Here is a 23828-nt window from a genome sequence, read left to right on the forward strand (position 1 = left end):
AAAAATTGTGACATGATAGGTTTCGCCAAAAATAAAACAAACTAATATTTTATATCTGATAGCATAATTTATAAAAAGCATTTCAATAGTTATTCTGGCATTTTTGTTAATTGTTCAACAATCGTTATAATAAATGCATGCAAAAATTTGTGAATTTACAATATGATAAGATCGAGAGCTGAAGGAGCAGGTAACCAGTCCCAGAAAGAAATTATTACTCTTAGGCGAGACCAAATTAGTTTTGTGTTCTTCAGAATATCTCGCTGCTATATATTTTCTGGATTGATAGTGAAAAAAAATGATACAAATTTTATATGACATCTTTTTTCCTTTAATTTCATACCTTTTAACTATCATATAAATTGAAACCATAATTTTCAAATGAAAGAGTCAAAAAGTCTTAGAAATTAATAGAAACATTTGTTTTCTCATCATATTATCTGTTCCTTGTCTTGTTAGTTATTTGTTCATTCAGAATAAACCAAATACTACTGTAAATTCAGAAATTATTCTGTAAATTCAGAAATTATTGTGTGTATGTATTATTGCGATTTTTCAAGAATGGACAAAAATGTGAGATTAATTATTGCGATATCATTAAAATCTGCATACAGATATATGTAACAGACATTGGAATGCGAGTTCTTATTATTGCGATAGTCACCCAGTTCCATTATTCGCATCAACAAAAACCTGGCAATAATTTCTAAATTTACAGTAAATAAATTTTGTTTGCCTTTTCATTAACATTTTAAAGACATTGGTTGTTACTGACATGCAGTTTTTACTTCAGTAAATTCAATAAAGGTCAGAGTCACTTTACTACTTTTAATTACCTTGACTTCCCATGAGGGTCTCACACAGATGGTATTCACTTTGAATATTTATTATTATATTTATTAACATATAGATATAACCTATAAAGAAGATTAAATAACATAGAAGTCTCTACATCAAATTGCTATGTAAAAGATTTTCCCGTTAAATTGGGATTTCTGTATTTTGAAGAAAATATATCAGACATTAAAAATATCAATGCACTGTAGTTAACATTCCTGCTTATATTCATTACAGGAAAAATTCAAAAACATTTTGAAATCGTGTATTTATGTCGGCCCATAGGCATTAAGTGTTACCCTTGACCTTCCGTCTTACTGTCTTTCCGTCCATCCCAGTTTGAAGCTTGTGAGGGTGTATTTGTGTCCTCAGACACATTCTGCTTTTATTTTTTAAACAATGGCTAAATATTATTGTTTTCAGACTGATGAAAATTCAACATTGAGTCCCCCGACCAGCCTGCCTGCAAGTGTATCCGGTAGTCCAAGGAAAGTCAGAAAAAATACTGATAACAGGTTTGTTTTATAGTTCTTAAGGCATCTGTTCCATAGTATACTAAACAATTTTATAAGTACCATGATTTAAGCACAAAAGTTAATGTATGACTGTATTGAACATAACCTCTATTTGGTGAACTTAAAAGAACAGTTTTTGAAAGTTTGATTTAAGAATTGAATGCTTTTTTTTTAATTGTGGTGTTAAAGTGCAGAATATTTGTTTGAAGAGTGATAGCATAGAGCTTTATACTAAAAATGTATGCATGGTCAATACCCTAAAAACCGTATAAAACTACCTTAAAAAGAAGCTTTCATTTCTTATTATTATATTTTTATGCTAAAATCCAGAAATTATGAATTAAATCAATCCTTTTACTTTGTTTTAAATATTACTACACATTTATGAAATGTCTTGAATAATCGTCTGTCCCATAACAGTTTGGTTGCATTTTTCTGCAGACTACAAATTTGAGCTTCCTGAAATTTGGTATCAAGCTACGTGTGAAGATGCTTTACTTTGGGATGCACTTTCAGAATCATTATTTATCAACTCAATGGGTGCCACATGTGGAGCAGGATCTGCTTACCTTTCTGGATCACCTGTGATCACCCCCAGTTTTTGGTGGGGTTCGTGTTGCTCAGTCTTTGGTTTTCTTTGTTGTTTTGTTTGTGTACTGTTGTATTGTCTGTTTGTCTTTTTCTTTTTAGCCATGACGTTGTCAGTTTATTTTCGAGTTTGAATGTCCCTTTGGTATCCCTTACTGATTATTTATATGTATTTTTACACATTATGACCATGTATATAATTTTCCAGTCTGGCTGATGATGATCATACCTCCAGTGAAGCTGATACAGATTCAGATAGGAATGAGGCTCACAAAAGGGTCACTTCAGAGAAGTACAAAAAGACAATCAGATTGGACTCGGATTCTATCGTAAGTGCTCCTTAAACTTAAACCCCAAAAAAGATTACATATAGACAAGACATATATCTCTGTTTCAACAGTTTATGTTTTAAGTATGAACCCTGCTCCTTTTTATCTCAATATGTGAAATAAGAAAAGATGTAAAGAAAATGTAATGTAAAAATATCAGTTACAAAAATAACACTAAAGTCCTAATATGCCTGTTGTACTTTCATGCATGAAAAAAAACAACTTTTTTTCCCCTGTTCTATTTTATAGAAATATTACAATTGCATTTACATGATTTTTTTTTTAATTGAGCAAACAAATGTCAAATATTATCCCCTGATATTTAATGAATATTCTCTGGTACTATACAAATTGTTTGACAAAAAGATTGTATCTGTGTTTACAGAAAAAGCTGAATTTACAACCTGGTTGTAATGAGATTGTTTACTCTGTTACAACACAGTTCCAGGGGACAAAGAAATGTACAAGTCATATCTACCTGTGGAGATATGACGACAAAATCATTGTCTCTGATATTGATGGAACAATTACCAAGTAAGTAAAAGTAGACATACTGTTCTTTCATTAATTTTGTTTTTACCAATTTTTCATGGATTGAGGAATTGTTGATACATGGATACTGTGGATTCATTTATTTTCATGGATACCAACTTTCGTGGATTGAATTAAAATTAATTTTGTTGATATATCATTTTGTGGCTTTGCCAAATTCTGAATATGATCCAATAGAAAATATGTATTTTGTTGAAAATTTAAATTATGGTTTATCTTTATGTATACCCATGAAATTCACAAAGATTTGTTTTCCACAAACACTAATAAATCCACCAAGGGTCCGGAAACGGTCATATATGCCAGACATGACCGATTTGGAAACTGAAAAGACCGAAATGATTTATTGGGATTTTGGTCTTTTTTTTTTTTTTTACAGAAATAATTTCGGTCATTTCATTGAGATCAGGGTTTTATCGGTCGCCATTTTGAACTTATTTTTGTTTTCAGGTCATCAAGAAAAATAGATTTGTTTGAGACAAAATAAAAATTTTATTGATTTGTGTTAATGATTTAATAATATTTATCATTAGTCTGTTGTTTATTCTATTAATGTAAGTGAAAACAATGTACAGGACTCTGTCGAGTCACAGCGTGGGGTAAGTCTGGGTTCAAGCCACTAGGTTTGTTTACATAGTAATTATCACCACTTGAGGATAGTAATCAATGTCCAGGAAGTTTGAATTCGGCTTGGGTGTCGTTATTGTCTTGATTAAAGCCATAAAGGCCATGTACACAAATCTCACCTGTAAACACCTGTTAACACTGTGTATCATCGCCACCGGAAATTGGGTACTAACGAAGCGGAGAGAAATGGAAAAAAAAAGTAAACAAGGTAAGAATTCATTCAATTTAAAGCATTTATACTGATTTGACGAGGGTACCGCTTAAGAAATGATTTTCTGGTATATAATTCTTTAAATTATTAGGCCGATAAGTACAAAATTAAGACAAGATTTTGTGTTATACTCAAGAACTTGCCACTTAGTACCTGAAAATTTCGAGGTCGATCGTCCTCTGTCGCCCTATTGGCAAGATATTCAACTGTTTTTCATTATTTTTCCAGACACTTTTTTAGATTATTATAGTGTGGCATCATCTTTACTGAAATTTGTTGTCAAAATGAACGTTTTTAAAGAATATAGACCATAAAAAATAAAGTCTAGGGTACGGCAACTTGCTCATGTTGACAAATTTACTGTATGGCAACTTGTTTTCAACTGTATGGCAACTTGCTAATTTCAAAATATTTATTTGCAGTCTTTTTAAAGAAAATAAAGTATTAGGTTCAAATATCTTATTATGCATTTGATAAAAATACAATTCGCTTGACACCATTTAAGATGTATACACAATATAAGGCTTGAACACAGTCCAATTACATCTTTTACATACCTGATGTATACAATATGAATACGGCATATACAAAAGCTGGCAAATGTTGTAACTTTCGGAAAGGCATGTCACTGTTTTACTGACCTGTTGTTCTGCCCTGACGTAGCGTTAAATGTTACCCATGTCCGTCCGACCCGTCTCTCCCGTCCGTCCAGAAAGTCCCAATAATTGGTTTCTGTTCTCTAACTTTAGTATGCCTTAACCAAATGTTTTAAAACCGTTTTCACGAAATTCTTATCACCACAAAACACAGATCAAGTTATAAATTGGGTAGCGTCACTGTTACCATTCTTGAGTTATGTCCTTTTATAAATTAAAAAAAAGCTAAAGCTGTCGTTTCTGTCCTCAAACTTTAGATTGCCTCAACCAAATGTTTTAACCATACAACATTAGTAAGCATTTGCATATAAGCGATGAACATTTCGGGGATGGGTTGTGGGTGGAGGGAAGGAAGGAGGTAATGACAGAAAAATTTTTCCGCATTGAATATTTAGAACCATTAAGTGAATGAATTCTCTTTCAACTTTCAGATAAAATGAAATATAAATGAATTATCATTCTCTGCAAAAAAAAGTTGTATTACTACACCACGGCACCATGTTAAGGGATGTTTGAGTGCTCACAAACATGTTTAAGCCCGCCTCCATATATATATGTGTCTGTCCCTGGTCAGGAACATGTAATATAGCGGCTGTCGTAAGTTGCTGCCTGACATATTTGTTTATGATTTTGTCATTAATCAGGCAATTTTGATACGGTATGGGTTTTGTTCATTGTGAAGTGTATAGTTACCAATAGTTGGTCAAATCTATTTCATTTGGACTTTGTTTGAAAGTCCTCTCAGTGAAAACCATTCCACGTCTCTTTTTTCAATTAATGTTATTGTCTTATTTGTAAAAGGCAGATACAGCCAATATATATGAATAAAGAACGTTAATTTTCTAAAAAAAAACTTCATCTCTATATAGTAAGAAATGAACAAGCTCGGTGGCTAACACTGTTTAAATTTAAAAAAAATATTAACCATAGATTAATAATTTTTGGAAAGAATGAAAGAAGAATCCGATACAAGGGATACAAATCCGGCTGTGGCTATGGCATAAACTATTTATATAAACTTTCTACTTGAGAATAAAGATGACCTTGTATGAAGTTTTTTTTTGGTTGTCATCTAAATATTATATACTTATTAATACAATTCACAAAAGCTAGCATCTTCGACTTGTAAGTTTAAAGAATTATAATGAAATAACATCTAATAAGGACAGGTTGAAATATTTTTGAATCCTGATGGTGCATACTCATAAATTCTTTTCGAAAAATCCACGTAAATTTAAATGTTGATTTGATAGCGTTCATTTATTTATTTGCCCTCGTAAACAGTTTTGTTAAAATACCGAAATCGGTAAATTCTTATCGTGATCGAATAAGTCGGGTACACCTTTTTACACTCAGACGTGCTTAAGTTGCACTTTTTTCTTCGTATTAAGAAAAATGATTTTAATTTTAGCATCTATCTAAAGATTAGATTATTTACACACACACACAAAAATAGGGCTTACTGTTGATTTTGAAACTCTATGAATTCACATTTATATTCAAACAAACAGATAGGCCGAGATCCATACCTTTATAAGTTTCAAAACAGAGAAGGTGTGTTTGAAAACAAATAATCACGTACTGCTATATCTTTTAAGGCAAATGCAAGTCTTACTTGTATTAATTATATAATTTTAATTGGCACAATATCACATTAAAATTTACTGAGAAATATTATACATAGTAATCATGAATATGTACTATACTGTAACAATGAAAATTCGGACGAATACACTCCTTTTCACTACCCCTCCATCTACTCATTTAACGGTTTAGGCCAAACAGCCTTAGAAACAGTCTTTTATTATTTTTTCCCTGTAAATAAAAAGATTGATTGAATTTACTTAAACTAAAAAAAAAATACAATCTTATTTTCAATAAGAAACAAGAAAATTAATTCGAAACACAATTCATGATTTATTTCTCCTAATTTTCAATGAATAAAAGGAATTTTCTTCGCTTTTCTTTTAACAAATTATTCATTTCTGAAATTTAAAAAATAAACAATAAACAATGTTGAAGACCGTACCTTGACCTATAATGGTTTACTTTTATAAATTGTGACTTGGATGGAGAGTTGTCTCATTGGCACTCATACCACATCTTCCTATATCTATTTAACCCAGCACATTCTTTATGTGTCTGTCCGAAGCCACGAGGCTGTAGTTTGGTGGTTGTCGTTGGTTCATCTCTATCATATTTGTTATTTTTCATTAATTGTTTTGTTATGAGTTAGGCCGTTAGTTTTCTTGTTGAATCCTTCCACAATTTTCATGTCGGGGCTTTTTATAGCCGACTGTAAGGTACGATTTTTCGTTGTTGAAGGCCAAACGATAGCATATAATTGCTTACATACACTTTATTTGACCCTGGTGGATAGTTATCTTATTTGCAATCATACAACATCTCCACTGTTTATATTTAAAAAAAAATAAACAGCGCCAACAAAAGATGAATGGTCGGTTTTTTTTTTATTGAACTTACCTGAGAATTTCACTCTGACAACAAATAAGACAACAGTCGTTAGTATTATAACGATATATGAACGTATTTAGATAATATGGTTTAAAAAAAACTTTTTGTCTTTAAAAACACAAAGTCGAATAGAGGTACTCAACGACGACTTCTGAACGAAATTAACGGCATATATTTTATAATATTTGATAAGTAGTTTATTTTGTATATTTGTAAGCCGGTAAAGCTTTGATACAGCCAAAATTTCGTCACTTGATATTATCTAAACAGTGATTAATTTCATCTTTAAATTACAATATATTGCAAGACGCCGTACAGACAAAAGTTGTTATTTTGCAATTCGCCGTACAACGTCCTGCAATTCGCCGTACAATAAACAAACAATGTTTTGGTCCATATTCTTTAAAAACATCTTTATGACAACAGATTTCAGTCAATATGATGTCACACTATCATAATCTAAAAACGTGTCTGGAAAAATAATGAAAAACAGTTGAATATCTTGCCAATGGGGCGACAGAGGACAATCGACCTCGAAATTTTCAGGTACTAAGTGGCAAGATTTGGAGTATAACACAAAATATTGTCTTAATTTTGTACTTATCGGCCTAATAATTTAAAGAATTATATATCAGAAAATCATTTCTTAAGCGGTACCCTCGTCAAATCAGTAGAAATGCTTTAAATTGAATGAATTCTTACCTTGTTTACTTTTTTTTCCATTTCTCTCCGCTTCGTTAGTACCCAATTTCCGGTGGCGATGATACACAGTGGTTAAGCAATAAAAACAATATGGCGATTTGCTGTGCATCAAATTTAACGTTTTAACCATTCTGACCTAGATTTTCCCAAACAGATATTATTTTATTCATTAAAGAAGACAAATAACACTGTTGACTCGAGAATCTGTCAATTTTTATCCAAATAAAACATATAATCCATTTATAATCGATCAGCTGATTTGGTCAACGTTTGTTAAATATAGATTTATGTTTACTGAGTTTGCGCATGGAAAATGGGGATCAACATGGGTTAATTGATAATCTTATTTAACTTTTCGGTAGGAAATGGCAGATAAAGATATTAATAGATTTGCAAAAGTGGTAAAGCCTATAATTTATAGGAATGCAGAATTAAAAAAAAAATGTTTAAAAAAGGAATTAAAACTAAATAACGTAATTTAGATTTGAAGCCATACAGCCTATTTAAGAAATATACTCAGCGAATGAACAATCTCGATTTTTTTTTGTTTTTTTTGCACTTCCGATTTTTTGAAACCATCTTACTCACAGAATGTAATGGGCGTTATCCTTTCTTTTGTTTTCCTGGCTATACTTCCGATTTTTACCCAAGTGAAGCCATACATTCTCTCTGTAAAGACCAACAGAATTCATGGGCGTTTTTCTTTAATTGTTTCAAGGTTATTTTTGCTGGTATAAAAGCTTTGAATATTAAATATAAATTCATAATAAGTTCCAACAATGAATAAGCGTAAAAGAGAGTCGTCAGATGAAAACCAGAAACCTGCCAAAAATGCCAGATCTTTCAATGCCAAATGGTTGCAGTTGTTCGCATGGCTTACCTTTGACAGTATACGTAATGCCATGTTCTGCACCATCTGCCAGAAACACAAAAAGAAAAACAATTTTTGTATATCCCGGGGCCTGCAACTTTCAGATGCGCATAGGATTAGTTGGTGTTTCTGTCAAAGACTTTGACCCAAAACCGGCACTCCGTCAGTGGCAGTCTAACCGTCAAAGACAAGTGTACCAAAACAACAAACAGAATGCTTTCTCTAAGCTTATGAACATTAGATAGACTTATATTGACTCTGTGTATTTGTGTTACCATTGATAGACTGCTATGTGTATTGAATATTTATAGACTGTCATTCCTAGAGTATTACAATGCAATTGTTTTTCATTGAATTGTTGTAATTGTGTACAAACTTCTGTTCAGATAAATTATTTATTTATTTAAAATCATGAATTTTATTATTAAATTCAATTGTTATCACTATACCAGACTTGAGTTATTTATTCAAAGAAAAGTTGAATCATAGTTTCCCCTTTTTGATCCTCATATCGTAAACCAGGTGAATACACATTATCTTATTGTGTATTAGGTAATCACTTACACTCATCCAAACAGCAGCAATTTGAACAATACAAACGATATCTTGTACATGCAATAAGAAACTCAACACAGTTTATTAATTGGTTTACATAACTTTATTTCAAAATGATGAAACATGCCGTAATTATTCCTCTTTTAATTTATGCAAATTTAAAGGGTTATGCATACGACCTCAGTGATGCAATACACAACAACAAAACGTCTCCTCGTGTAGTTTCTAACTCAGAGATATCACTGTTACTGTTAGATCAAGGTACAGTTACACTTGTTTGACCCAATACTTCACAAAAAAGGACTTTACTTGTCCATGTGCAAGACTTGTCACCCTCAGAAAAATGCATTATTGTGCATCACGATATTATTACATCACAAAAAAAAATGACCGAAATGACATGGGAAAATTTCCGGATCCTTGAAATCCACAGTACTTGATTTCAAGGTTTTTCCAACGTTTGCATACAAGCTTATAGAAAATATTTACCTATGTTTACCTGTACCAACGAAATCAGCGAAATTTGGTACGCTAAGAAAATGTATATAACCTACCACACAATCCTAATAACGATATATATCCACTCAAGATAGACTTTCAAACTATAAAATAACAAATTTGCTATCGACAGTGGATAAATATTGGACTGATGGGATTAAGTGGTAGAAACTGTTTCACCAATGATTCAATGGATAATGCTGATTTGCAAAGGACCCAGAAGTTATCTCTAGGTCAAACAGGTCAAAATGCACGCAGAACTAGAGGAAACATAATATGACAGACTATGCTTTTTTTTTTCTTTTCACAGATCAGATGTATTAGGACAAATTCTGCCTATTATTGGCAAAGATTGGTCACAGTCTGGTGTAGCTCAGCTGTATACCTCCATCAACACAAACGGTTACAAGTTTCTCTACCTGTCTGCTCGTGCTATAGGACAATCAAAAGTTACCAAAGATCTACTGAAAAGTATTAAACAGGAAGTGCATGTCCTTCCGGAGGGTCCTCTTCTATTGTCACCAACATCTCTAGTCAGTGCTTTCCACAGGTAAGGAGGGATAATCTCAAAATGTTCAAAATTATTTTGCAAGAGATCTAGATATAAAAAGTAATATAACAAAAATACCGAACTCCAAGGGAAATCCAAAAATGAAAAGTCCTGTATAAAATGGCAAAATCAAAAGCTCAAACACATCAAATGAATCGAAAACAACTGTCATATTCCTGACTTGGTACAGGCATTTTCTTATGTAGAAAATGGTGGATTAAACCTGGTTTTATAGATAGCTAAACCTGTCACTTGTATGACAGTCACATTAAATTTCATTATATTGACAACAATGTGTGAGCAAAACAAACAGAAGTAATAGGTAAAAATGTTAAAAATTGGGGTACATCAGTCAAATTGTAATATAATCTTAATCACAATAAAAACAAATAACTATTTCAAGAAAGAAAAAGATCCGTTTTCACTCTCATCGGCATCTCTTGTCATCAGATTACTGTAAATTCAGAAATTTTGCAATGTTTTTATCATTTGAAAGCTTTACTTGTACTCAGCATTTCATGAAATTACAATAATTACTTTCTATTTTGTCCAATATGCAACAATAGCAATAATAGATGTATGCATAAATTTGTGAATTTACAGTACTAATTATTTAAAAAAAAAAGTTTTTAACTGAACCATTTCCTTTTTAGCTCACCTGGCCCAAAGGGCCAAGTGAGCTTTTCTCATCACTTGGCGTCAGTCGTCCGTCGTCCGTCGTCCGTCGTCCGTAAACTTTTACAAAAATCTTCTCCTCTGAAACTACTGGGCCAAATTTAACCAAACTTGGCCAATATCATCATTAGGGTATCTAGTTTAAAAAATGTGTCCGGTGACCTGGCCAACTAACCAAGATGGAGGCCATGGCTAAAAATAGAACATAGGGATAAAATGTAGATTTTGGCTTATATCTCTGAAACCAAAGCATTGAGAGCAAATCTGACAAAGGGTAAAAATGTTTCTTAGCTCAAGATCTATCTGCCCTGAAATTTTCAGATGAATCCGACAACCCGTTGTTAGGTTGCTGCCCCTGAATTAGTAATTTGAAGGAAATTTTGCCTTATTTGGTTATTATCTTGAATATTATTATAGATAGAGATAAACTGTAAACAGCAATAATGTTCAGCAAAGTAAGTTCTACAAATAAGTCAACATGACCAAAATGGTCAGTTGACCCCTTAAGGAGTTATTGCTCTTTTATAGTCAATTTTTAACAATTTTTCGTAAATTTTTGTTATCTTTTACAAAAATCTTCTCCTCTGAAACTACTAAGATGAATTTAACTAAAGTTGTAAACAATCAACATTAGGGTATGTAGTTTAAAAATTGTGTTTGATGACCCCGCCCTCAAACCAAGATGGCCGACATGGCTAATAATAGTACATAGGGTAAAATGCAGTTTTTGGCTCATATATCTAAACCCAAAGCATTTCTAGCAAATCTTTCAAAAACAAAATTGTTCATTAGGTCAAGATCTATCTGCCCTTAAATTTTCAGACCATTCAGGCAACTCGTTGTTGGGTTGCTGCCCCTGAATTGGTAATTTTTAGAAATTTTTTCAGCTTTTGGTTATTATCTTGAATATTATTATAGATAGAGATAAACTGTAAAGAGCAATAATGTACAGCAAAGTAAGACCTACAAATAAGTCACATGACCAAAATGGTCAATTGACCCCTTAAGGAGTTATTGCCCTTTATAATAAATTTTTAACAATTTTCATAAATTTTGTAAATTTTTACAAAATAATTTCCACTGAAACTACAGGGCCAAGTTCATTATAGATAGAGATAATTGTAAGCATCAAGAATGTTCAGTAAAGTAAGATCTACAAACACATCACCATCACCAAAACACAATGTTGTCATGAATCCACCTGTGTCCTTTGTTTAATATGCACATAGACCAAGGTGAGCGACACAGGCTCTTTAGAGCCTCTAGTTTATTATATGACCGCAAAAATTTTTTGCAGTCGTATATTGGTATGACGTTGGCGTCGTCGTCGTCGTCATTGTCGTCGTCGTCCGGTGTCATCCGAAGACACATTGGTTTTCGCACTCTAACTTTAGTTTAAGTGAATGGATCTCTATGAAATTTTACCATAAGGTTCAATACCACAAAAGGAAGGTTGGGATTGATTTTGGGGGTTATGGTACCAACAGTTAAGGAATTAGGGGCCAAAAAGGGGCCAAAAATAAGCATTTTTGTAACTTCCAGACATAACTTGTGTGTTAGTGTATGGATCTCTCTGACATTGTACCACAAGATTCCATATCACAGAGGGAATGCTGGGATTGATTTTGGGGGGTAATTGCCTCAAAATATTAGGAATTAGGGGCCAAAAAAGGGGCAAAAAACAAGCATTTTTTCTAGTTTCATGACAATAACTTGTGTGTAAGTGTATGGATCTTTCTGAAATTGTACTACAAGGTTCCATATCACAAAGGGAAAGCTGGAATTCAGTTTGGGGGTAATTGCCCAAAACGTTTAGGAATAAGGGGCCAAAAAGGGGCCAAAAATAAGCATTTTTCTAGTTTCCAGACCATAACTTGTGTTCAAGTGTATCGATCTCTCTGAAATTGTACCACAAGGTTCCATATCACACAGGGAATGCTGGGATTGATTTTGGGGGTAATTGCCTCAAAATATTAGGAATTAGGGGCCAAAAAAGGGGCAAAAAACAAGCATTTTTCTAGTTTCATGATAATAACTTGTGTGTAAGTGTATGGATCTTTCTGAAATTGTACTACAAGGTTCCATATCACAAAGGGAAAGCTGGAATTGAGTTTGGGGGTAATTGCCCAAAACGTTTAGGAATAAGGGGCCAAAAAGGGGCAAAAAATAAGCATTTTTCTAGTTTCCAGACAATAACTTGTGTTCAAGTGTATGGATCTCACTGAAATTGTACTGCAAGGTACCATACCACAAAGGGAAGGCTGGGATTGAGTTTGGGGTGATGAATCACAAGGGGGTTCAAAAAATTTGGGGGGGGATTTTTTTTTTTTTCCTTTTTTTTTTCTTTTAAAATTTTCCATTTTAAGTTGGTTATTTCTGTTAAAAGCAAAAAATAATGATATGGTAGTCGTCCGAAGACACATTGGTTTTCGCACTCTAACTTTAGTTAAAGTGAATGGATCTCCATGAAATTTAACCATAAGGTTCAATACCACGAAAGGAAGGCTGGGATTGATTTTGGGGGTTATGGTACCAACAGTTAAGGAATAAGGGGCCAAAAATAAGCATTTTTGTAACTTCCAGACAATAACTTGTGTGTAAGTGTATGGATCTCTCTGACATTGTACCACAAGGTTCCATTTCACAAAGGGAAGGCTGTAATTCATTTTGGGGGTAATTGCCTCAAAATTTTAGGAATTAGGGGCCAAAAAAGGGGCAAAAAACAAGCATTTTTCTAGTTTCATGACAATAACTTGTGTGTAAGTGTATGGATATTTCTGAAATTGTACTACAAGGTTCCATATCACAAAGGGAAAGCTGGAATTGAGTTTGGGGGTAATTGCCCGAAACGTTTAGGAATTGGGGGCCAAAAAGGGGCCAAAAAACACATTTTTCTAGTTTCCAGACAATAACTTGTGTTCAAGTGTATGGATCTCACTGAAATTGTACTGCAAGGTACCATACCACAAAGGGAAGGCTGGGATTGAGTTTTGGGGTGATGAATCATAAGGGGGTTCAACAAATTTGGGGGGGGGGGGATTTTTTTTTTCTTTTTTTCCTTTTTTTTTCTTTTAAAATTTTCCATTTTAAGTTGGTTATTTCTGATTAATATTTAAAAGCAAATAATAATGATATGGTAGGAGATACACACCAAACAGGATGTGTAAATTATTATATAATAAGTATTGTGCAATAGCAAGAAATTTTCAATTGCACAGTATTGCACAATAGCAAGAAATCTTCAATTGCACAGTATTGCGCAATAGCAAGAAATCTTCAATTGCACAGTATTGTGCAATAGCAAGAAATATCCAATAGCACAATATTGCGCAATAGCAAGAAATTGTCAACTGTACAGTATTGCGCAATAGCAAGAAATTTTCAATTGCACAGTATTGTGCAAAAGAAGATACTTTGTATAAATTGCTTATTTCTTGACTAATTTCAATGGGGTTTTATTCTTGAATTCTTGGGGTTCTTTAATATGCTGATTCTAACCGTGTATTAATTTTTTGGATTTTGGGCCCCGTTTTTAAATTGGTCCACATTGAGGTCTAAAGGGTCCAAAATTAAACTTTGTTTGATTTCATCAAAATTTGAATTATTAGGGTTCTTTGATATGCCGAATCTAACCGTGTATTTAGATTCTTAATTTTTGGTTCCGTTTTCAAATTGGTCTACATAAGGTCCAAAGGGTCCAAAATTAAACTTAGTTTGATTTTAACAAAAATTGAATTCTTAGGGTTCTTTGATATGCTGAATCTAAACATGTATTTAGATTTTTGATTTTGGGCCCAGTTTTCAAGTTTGTCCAAATCGGGGTCCAAAATTAAACTTTGTTTGATTTCAACAAAAATTGAATATATGGGGTTCTTTGATATGCTGAATCTAACCAAGTATTTAGATTTTTGATTTTTGGGCCCCATTATCAACTTTGTCCACATTGAGGTCAAAAGGGTCCAAAATTAAACTTTGTTTGATTTCATCAAAAATTGAATTTTTGGGGTTCTTTGATATGCTGAATCTAACCATGTATTTAGATTTTTGATATTGGACCATAATAGGTGAATGTCCAATTTAAAATTTTTAAGTTCTTAGACCACATTCATTCTGTGTCAGAAACCTATGCTGTGTCAAATATTTAATCACAATCCAAATTCAGAGCTGTATCAAGCTTGAATGTTGTGTCCATACTTGCCCCAACTGTTCAGGGTTCGACCTCTGCGGTCATATCAAGCTGCGCCCTGCGGAGCATTTTATTTTTTCAATAGTTGTTGCAAAATGATACATTTTGTTTTCCATTCCTCATTGAAATGGTTGTTGGTTGTAGAGATATACTTCTGTATGGAATCAAGGAGATATTTCCTTACTAGAGGTCAAGTATATATTTGTTATTACAACTAATGAATATTCTTTCAGAGAAGTGATTGAGAAGAAGCCAGAGGAGTTCAAAATAGCCTGTCTGAAGGATATTGGTAGCTTGTTTCCTCCCTTTACTCAAGCTTTCTATGCAGGATTTGGCAACAAAGTTAATGTAAGTTATAGTAGTTTTACCTTGAATGGATTTTATTCTAAAGGTCAATGACTATATATTTATAATTAGTAGTCTATATGAGAATCATGCAACATTCATATTTTATAGGCTACAAATAATTACTTTTGTCACTCTCTTGCAATAAGGGTGTAGATGAAAGGAATAAGTAATATTTTCCAGTTACTGTCTTGCCAGGACAGATATTTATTTGATGTACATTTTACATAATATTCTATAGTATAATTCAGAGTTATCTCCCTTAACATGAGTTTTATAATGCATTCTATAGAATTTATATATCTCATTAGAAAAGAGTCCATATAAAAAAAAGTTATATTAAAAAAATGTTGTGTAGACCTTACCAATGAATAATATTTTGCATGATTTTGATATGTACTGGTACAAGAATAATGCTGAAATTGTGATGTAAAAACCAATCATTCTCATATTTCATATTTGACAGTCTCAGCTCTTGCATAAAATGACTAGACCAATCAGTATTAGTATATAAAACTAATGTTTCATTTTGCAACACTATTACTTAACTGATCTATATTAATTTTAATTAACAGTTTTCATACAAACATCTTTCAACCAATTTTGATGAGACTGTGTAATATTATGTCTGCATTCCAATGTTCTTATTTCATTTTCAATATTACAGGATGTTTATGCATACACCGCCATTAATATTCCACCCTACAGAATCTTTACAATCAATCCACGAGGAGAACTCAAACAGGAATCACACTTTACATTCCAGTCATCGTAAGTGCATTGGTCAATTTGTGGATTCATTATTATTCATTGGATACCAATTTTCGTGGATTTCACTGGTACAGGGAAACCAAAAATTTAAATGTTCAATTAATTACAATTGTTTTATAGGAATATATGCTGACTTACTTCAGCAAAATCACAAAATGGAATATCCTTGAAAATGCAAGTTTTCCTCAATCTACAAAAATTGATACCTACAAAAATAAATGAATCCACTGTATACACAATTCATTTCAGTCAGGCCGTAATGGTAACATTTTCTTCAATTCCTCTGCCTATATCATAAACTTGGATATGTATGATGGCTAGTTTCGAATCTGACACATTTTCACTTATGTGGTTAAATTTTTAAGTACAAAGTGTGATTCAATTATCCACAATTTTGCTAACCCGTAAGTATAGGCCACCTTTGTCAAAAGTAGTACATTGTACAAGCAATGTTTTACATCTTTATATGTCGCTCATCTTTAGCCTTGTATAACAAAGCTGTTTTTTAATTCCAAAAAAAGAAAACATAAGGTACACATGTCACAATTCAATGCGCAAGGTCAGTTTTATTTTGAATGACACTGGAGATCATATGTACATTGTGTGTGAGCTCTTAGATTAAAAATCAATAAATTAAAAATAAAATCCATTTTATGTCAGTCAGGGGTACTACTTGTACAAGTAATCTTTATTTACTTGAAGAAGTAAATAAAATATCCTTTATATAAGTTAATTATAATGTTTGAATAATCTCCCCTTAATTTTCTCAAAAATTTACTTGTATAAGAAATTTTTTTTTACAATCCCACAAAAATTCTCAAGTTTTGAGATGTAAAAACATGCCTTTAACAATTTTTCTCAGGTTAGCTCATAATTTTTTATTAGAGTTCAATGTTTCATCTCATTATTTCAACAAAGAAACTGATTGCGCAAAGATCTTAAGTATTACGCAAGGCCTTCAAAAATTGCCCCTTGGGGGCTTGTAAATGAGCAGTGTTCTGAAGATAATAGACAAATGAGATTTTCATTGTCCATGAAATTACACTTAAATGATTTGTAAAGACATCTGCAAAGGACAGACAATTAAAAATTCTATTAGAGCAAAGAAGTCCTAAGAATTCAAGAAAAGAAGAAAGGATGACTTTTTTACTTGTATAAGTAAAAAAATCTGAATGTCTAAGGGACGTAACTAAGCCAAAAAATTATTTACCTATACAAGTAAATAAAATACACTTGTATAAGTATCCTACAAATTTACTTATACAAGTATATTAATATTTACTTCTTCAAGTAAATAAAAATTACTTGTACAAGTAGTACCCCTGACTGTATGTGTATTTGTAATCTTTAAATTTTGAAACACAACTTTTAAAAAGATGCCTTTCTATCATCACTAATGACTAAGATTTTTATTTTATGCAAAAATTGCATTTCAAATAAACCATGGAAACTATGACCTATTCTTGAAAAAAAAATCTTGAACTGTTTGTAGGTATGTATGAACATGAAATATTTCTTAGATAAAACTTGATGTGTTTGTAGGTAAATGTATGAAAGCATGAATTATTTCTCAAAAAAAAACTTTTATCTGTTTATAGGTATGTAAGCCTTACTGACATAGCAGACCATTACTTTCCCCCAGTTATACATGAGAATGCATTGGAATGTAGTGAATTCAGCAACACAACATTTTGGCGGGAACCACTTATAGAAATTGAAGACACAGACCTCCAACTTTTGGTTGGACCAGCGAAATGACATGCGGCACCAATGGGTAACCAGTCTAAGATGTTAATAGAAAACCAGTTGAACAAAATAGTTGGCAATCAGTATTATCTCCAAAGCAATAACAGTATTGACTTACTGGATGATATTTTTGAAGATCATGGCATAGACGAACATGATATTGGACAGGCCATTCAGATGTCTGATGAAAATGGAAAGGATATGTCAATTTGGTTGCTTCCATTCAAAATTTATCTGTAAAGATTTCTGTATTCAATACATTCTCCATAAACATGGCATGCAGTTTTATACTTTACCCTGTGTACTGAGTTTGAGAAAAAAACAAAACCTGAAAAATAAGCCTGTAACGGAAAAAAAAAAGACTTTTTCCCACAAAACCTTGCCTTTTGACCATAAATTTGTTTATGAGGAAAATGATGTCTTAATATTCAAACATAATAGGGTTTTATGTTATTTGTATTGGACTGAAATCTAAGATGTGTAAGACACATCAGTACATATTGAAATTTTATGAACAATTTAGGTATTAATTAAGTGCAGGTTGATTTCTGACAGGATAACTTGCATTACAATCAGAAAATAATATGTTTATTTTAGATTTTTTCAGTTAAAAGTTGTATTATTTAATTTCATCGTTTATTGACAGGGTATTAGAGCATTTTTAAGGATATTTTTTTCTACATCAATTTATATTTGGTTGTAGTTCAGTTATACTATCAGTTACACTTTCAGTAACACATTTTTGTTGCTTTAGATAAGTTTCAGCATTAACATCGATATCAGTTTAGTATTTAGTGAAGAAATACTGGTTACTCATTGGGTTATTATTGTGGTAGGGCTATTCCAGGTAAAAAAAGGTAAGGGGGTTGAACGGCACTTTTTCCCACAAAGACCCTATCCATACACTTTTATTCAGAAATTAAATGTGTTATTGTTTGAAAACTTGTTTTCGACCCCTTTTACCCCAATATTGATAATATCAGGTGCCTTCCAACTCCCATATAATTAATTGTGGAATAGCCCTTAGAAGTTGAGTTAAGTTAAATCTCAGGTTTTTTATGTGTTAGATATTTTCATTGTTTTTCATTACTATACATTGAGGTTAAATTTTTCGTGGAAATTAACATTATTTTACCACTAAATACAGTATAAGTAATTAATTAAATGGATCCTGGATGTGACAAGGCTGTTATTGATTTTCAAAAAATCTCCATGACAACTAACATGGCTAACACACTTTCTTTCAGTAATTTTGCATATTTCAAATAGACATGCAGCCATAAATGGCACTTGACCTTTGTCTAAAAATAAAAATTACTTTCGTACCTTCCAACTCATTTTAATGGAATAGTCTGTATTAAAGATATCCAGTTATTTCCAGTATTAACTGGTTACAATTGGCTTAGTTTTGTACAGAAACTTTAACCTCAGTATAGGAATGATCATGGTAATAGTTAATGTCAATTGTATTTATGTCCATAACATGTTCATTCCACTACAAATGTTTATCTCTGTTAGTTATTCCTGACTTTTATAAAAAAAAAAAATCAATTGATTCTGCATTTTCAATACCTGAAGTTATATGACTAGTTTAAAATTATTTCATTTATTTAGGAAAATAAAATAAATAAAAGTCTTTCTACTAATAAGGTAACAATCAGTACAATTCTTTAGTCTTGAGATAGAACTTCTAAAAATGTATTATAAATGTCTGGTTATTATTTTTACCGAAGCAATGATCTTTAATCCATTGCAAACATTAATTTACATATTTTATTGGAATTTAATCATATCTGATATGTATGTATGATAATTGTAATAATTCAAAAGAACATGACTGACAATTTGCTATTTATTTAACAGAACCTGTAGTTATGTAGCTATTTAGGCCACACCCAGTCTGGTAAAATTAATTAAAAAAAAAGAAAATGAAGGATTTTTCAGTTTGGTGAAATTATATGTTATGGACATAACATAATTGACAGTGTAGTTAGACAGCTTAAGTTTTATTAAGTTGGTGTTCTATAGATATTGTATATTTATATCCAGCAAGGTAGTATTAGAGATTTTGTTTTAGATCATTTTGTTTATCGTTGCCTTGCAGTGTAGTTTTGGTAAAGGGAAGTAATTGAGATGAAAAGATGAGTTATTTCCCTTCATTTGAGTCTGTTTTTTTTTTCATACTTAACAAAATACTATATCAATAGAAATTCTTTGATTATGTGAAAGCTTTTAATTGGTTTGATATTTTGGCTTCAAAATAATCTGTATGAGTGCAGCTTTTTCAAAAGCCAATTCTACAATAGCTAATTTCTGAACATCACTATTTTGAGACATCAAACATCTGTTTCAAGTTCATATTTCTTCTCCATTTTAGTGGATTATTTTGTTTTTCCTGTATTTTGTTTATGAATTTTGCTAATTGTTGGACAATGACAAAGCTTCATAAAATAACTAAAATTGATAAAAATTGATAAAAGTCATTTACACTCATTCTGCATAGAATTGGTTCAAAGTAGTCTCATATTATCATTATTCAGAGTTGATCTCAGTTAATCAGGCCTCACCCTCCTTTTGCCTCTTGTATTCCGGTGTCTATCCCTATTATTTTGATATGAAAAAGAATGAAATTGGATATTTTGTCATAAATGAATCAGTCAAATTACTGTTGTGAAATGTTGATTTTAACCAGTTTTATCCTGGTTGCCTTTCACATTTCTGTTTTGAAAATGAAGTTGCACTTTGTTTGTTGTACAACTGTTAGTTACAGATTGTACATGGTTTTTTGTTTATAGTTGACTTCCTTTCAACAAATGTGTGGACATTAGACAAGTGGAAATTTCATCAAATATTTTTTTTTTTTAATATTGGAAGCTACTTGAAAGATTTTTTAGATATTGTAAAATGTATTAGGTCACAATTAATGAAATTATTATAGTAATTGAAACATTAATATTTTGTACATATTTGATGTAAACTTTTGGTGCTATTTGTCTTATCACAACTACATGCATGTGTGTTGTAATTTTTTCAAGCATTTTCATATCATATTTTAAAATAATGTATTAAATGTTGTCGAAATCATTTTAATTGCTAAGACTTTTGAAATGACCAGGGAAAGGAAGGGACCATGTTTCATACAGAATATTTACCATATGTTTACACCAGTTTGACCACTTTACCAGAGTCTTCACCATTCCCAGATTAAACAAAACGTGATTAATTTATATTATATTGAGAGAATATTTTTATGATAGATAAGGAAATTAAGTGACACATATATATCATAGTTTTCTTTTTTCCCCTTGGTATTTGCGTAGATGAGAGAAGTTTTTGAAGTTGTGTTTCATGGATTGAATATCTAAGTTATTATATTCCTGATTTTTTAGTAAGGATACCAGAAATCTTTTATAAGATAATCTGTTTTATTGTTATTTTCTCACCGTTTCCTTTGATCTTTCTGGATGATAATTTTCCATATCACACTACTTGAGTGATATGGGTTTTTCTCAGTGAAGAAGAATTAGAATGTATGATGTTATGAGTCATTACAGATTATCAAAGGTCTTTCAAACTCGAGGATGTTTCTTGGCTTCATTTGATCACAAGGCAGTCGCCAGTGTATGAGATTGTAGCAGAGGAACACTCTCTCGTTTTAAATACCATCAATAATCTATAAATGCATTAAAAGTCATGTGACTTTTGTCGTTTCCATCTTTTCATGTTAGGGGGAGTGGGCACATAATTGTACTAAACTTCTCACTTGTTCATTCTTATCTTATTTCTTCTAAAGACTTAGTAAATACAATATGTTTTTCCAGCATGTACAATACCTTGGAAAAAGGATTTAAACATTTGTGTTCAATATTCACACAAAATATGAGTTTAAAATAGCTGTAATGTACTTTGAGTCTCAATTATAAGTGCTGTTTATATTAGGATTGGTTTTTACTTTCTTATAGATGTTAAAGATATAGTTTCATTTTTGTGTGATTTTTTTATTAGCAGAGTTCGAGAAGTTGCTTTAAGTCATCTTCTCTATATATACATGGGTCTTTCATTTTTAAAAAGCTGATTATTATAACACATAGTGTTAACATATGTCTTTCTGTTATTTTTTTTTTCATGTGTGATAAATTTTTTTGGTTTTTGGGAGTTCTTGTTTGTCAAAATGTTTAGATCCATGACATTTCTCATCTGACTTCAAAGAAATTGAGTTGTGCAATAATAATTAAGGTATAGTGGTGCATTAATACATGTCAAAAGGGATAGATTGAGACATTTTTGTTTTACTTCTAGAGTACCTGGCATTAAGGATGATGCTTCCCTTTGGTGCGTTTTCTTAAATTAATTCATTCTATTTTGTTTTGCATAATCAAATTTTCAATGTATTTTATGCTTTATTGCCAAGGAAACCCAGAATGTGAAAGATTTATGATAGTAAAATATTACTGGAAAAAATAATAAGACTAAAAATTTCTTGTTCTCAGGTTGTAGGTAGATGCATTCTGGTCAAGATGATATGAATACAATAACTACAAGTTTGTTCTAGTCAAAATGAGTAAAACAAGAATGTCTTGCTCAATAAGGGGCAAATTTAGTATTCTCAACCATTTAAGAATATTGTATCAAAATGGACAGTTCTAGATCTATCCATACCTTAAACTTGAATAGAGGAAGGGGTGTATTGCTTTCACTCCTATTACCCACATAAAATTATAATGTGTGGGTGTCCAACTCTCTCATACATTTTTTTCTGAAATAGCCATAAGGTTATGCCTTCAATCTGAATTTCTCTAAATTTTGATCTCAAGCAATACTGTTTGAAGAAAGCATTTTAAATATTTGATGATGAACACAAATAGTTGAGAATTCTGGATAATGCCTTTTGATAAATCAAAAAATTCTTTTTAATTCATATAATATGTAAATTAGTGTTTGATGTCTTTCTTGAAAGTGAATAGTCACACTTGACTGAACATAAAATGTTCATATCAAGTTTATTGAGATATCAGCCAAATTTGAAATATTGTACTAAACATGTGTATTATTTAATGTATGGAACTTATAGTACACATAGGTAATTTGTTTAAAGATTAGATTGAATAGTGCGGAAGTGATTACAGAGATAAGTTTTGTAAGAATTGGGGATGATTTTCAGTCTTTAAGCTCAGTAGTGAATATAAATCCTTTTTTTTTGGCATCTTGAACTTTTGAATTCACAAACCAGTAAAATTATTTTATTTAATCAGTTTATGCTTGTAAGTGAAAACAAATGGTATTGTATTCATTGCAGAAATATATTAATATTGTCAGTTTGTTTTCGATCTATGAGTTTGACTGTCCCTCTGGTATCTTTTGTCCCTCTTTTAATGTGTTGTATGAATTGTTAAGCATATGTCTGTCTGTCTGTATGTCATTTTGTAAATTCACATTTTGTGTTTAAATGCTGTATAAATGCTTCTGATTCTATGTCATATGATTATCTTGTTTGTCATGTGACACACCATGTGATTGTAAGTTCTGTAAATCATGTATCTTTTTTTTACTTTCATAATGACTGTCTCTGCTTTGTGTTTAAGGTGTTTTTTTCTTAAATCATGCAATAATTTCACTGATTAGATGACAATTTCAGTCACAGGAAGTTCCAAATTTCATGTCTAACTCTTGTAATTGGTTTTTTAGAGCATTCTGACATAGGTACAGTTTCCTAAAAAAATGGATTTGAAAAAAAAAACGGTTCAGAATCCATAAAGTATTTAGCAAAATTGACCTTGTACATTTAAAAAAAAATTGGTATCCCTTTAAAGTAAATGTTAATAATCACAGACTGACCATTTGCATATTTGTGATAGGTAGGGAAATGAAAAATTTCTATTACTACAAGGTTTGACCAATTGTGGAACTTTCCTTGATTTCTGACCGTCTGTATTCATTTGAAAATCAAATAGTTTTGGAAATTAGCATTGAAGCAATATGTTTTCTTGTTAGTTTTTGAAATGAATTTATCTGTAATTAAGTATGTTGCTGTTGCATTTTACAGAAGTGTAATATAGATCAAAGAATGTTTGTTGTCTGAGAGAGATTTTGTTTACCATATGTTTAAGTTTGATGATAGATATTAAAAATATTTCCAATA

The 23828-nt window shown here is 31.4% G+C and overlaps 1 protein-coding gene and 1 long non-coding RNA gene across 4 annotated transcripts in view; both read left to right on the forward strand.

The window, feature by feature from the left end:
• Nucleotides 1–23828, forward strand: part of LOC127732079 (phosphatidate phosphatase LPIN1-like) — a 60464-nt gene extending 36636 nt beyond the window's left edge. For all 3 annotated transcript variants that reach the window (XM_052241135.1, XM_052241134.1, XM_052241136.1), the window contains 7 exons: nt 1261–1352; nt 2149–2269; nt 2655–2803; nt 9727–9966; nt 15061–15175; nt 15840–15943; nt 17542–23828. In XM_052241135.1, the coding sequence (XP_052097095.1) occupies nt 1261–1352; nt 2149–2269; nt 2655–2803; nt 9727–9966; nt 15061–15175; nt 15840–15943; nt 17542–17701 (981 nt within the window). In that variant the 3' untranslated portion in view covers nt 17702–23828. The remainder of the gene's footprint in view (nt 1–1260; nt 1353–2148; nt 2270–2654; nt 2804–9726; nt 9967–15060; nt 15176–15839; nt 15944–17541) is intronic.
• On the forward strand, nt 11984–13203 carry LOC127732081 (uncharacterized). The gene is made up of 2 exons (XR_007996051.1): nt 11984–12072; nt 13125–13203. It is a non-coding gene; the product is annotated as an uncharacterized LOC127732081 (long non-coding RNA).

Source organism: Mytilus californianus, unplaced genomic scaffold (genome assembly GCF_021869535.1).
Source record: "Mytilus californianus isolate M0D057914Y unplaced genomic scaffold, xbMytCali1.0.p SCAF_22, whole genome shotgun sequence".
In the NCBI taxonomy this organism is placed as follows: domain Eukaryota; kingdom Metazoa; phylum Mollusca; class Bivalvia; order Mytilida; family Mytilidae; genus Mytilus; species Mytilus californianus.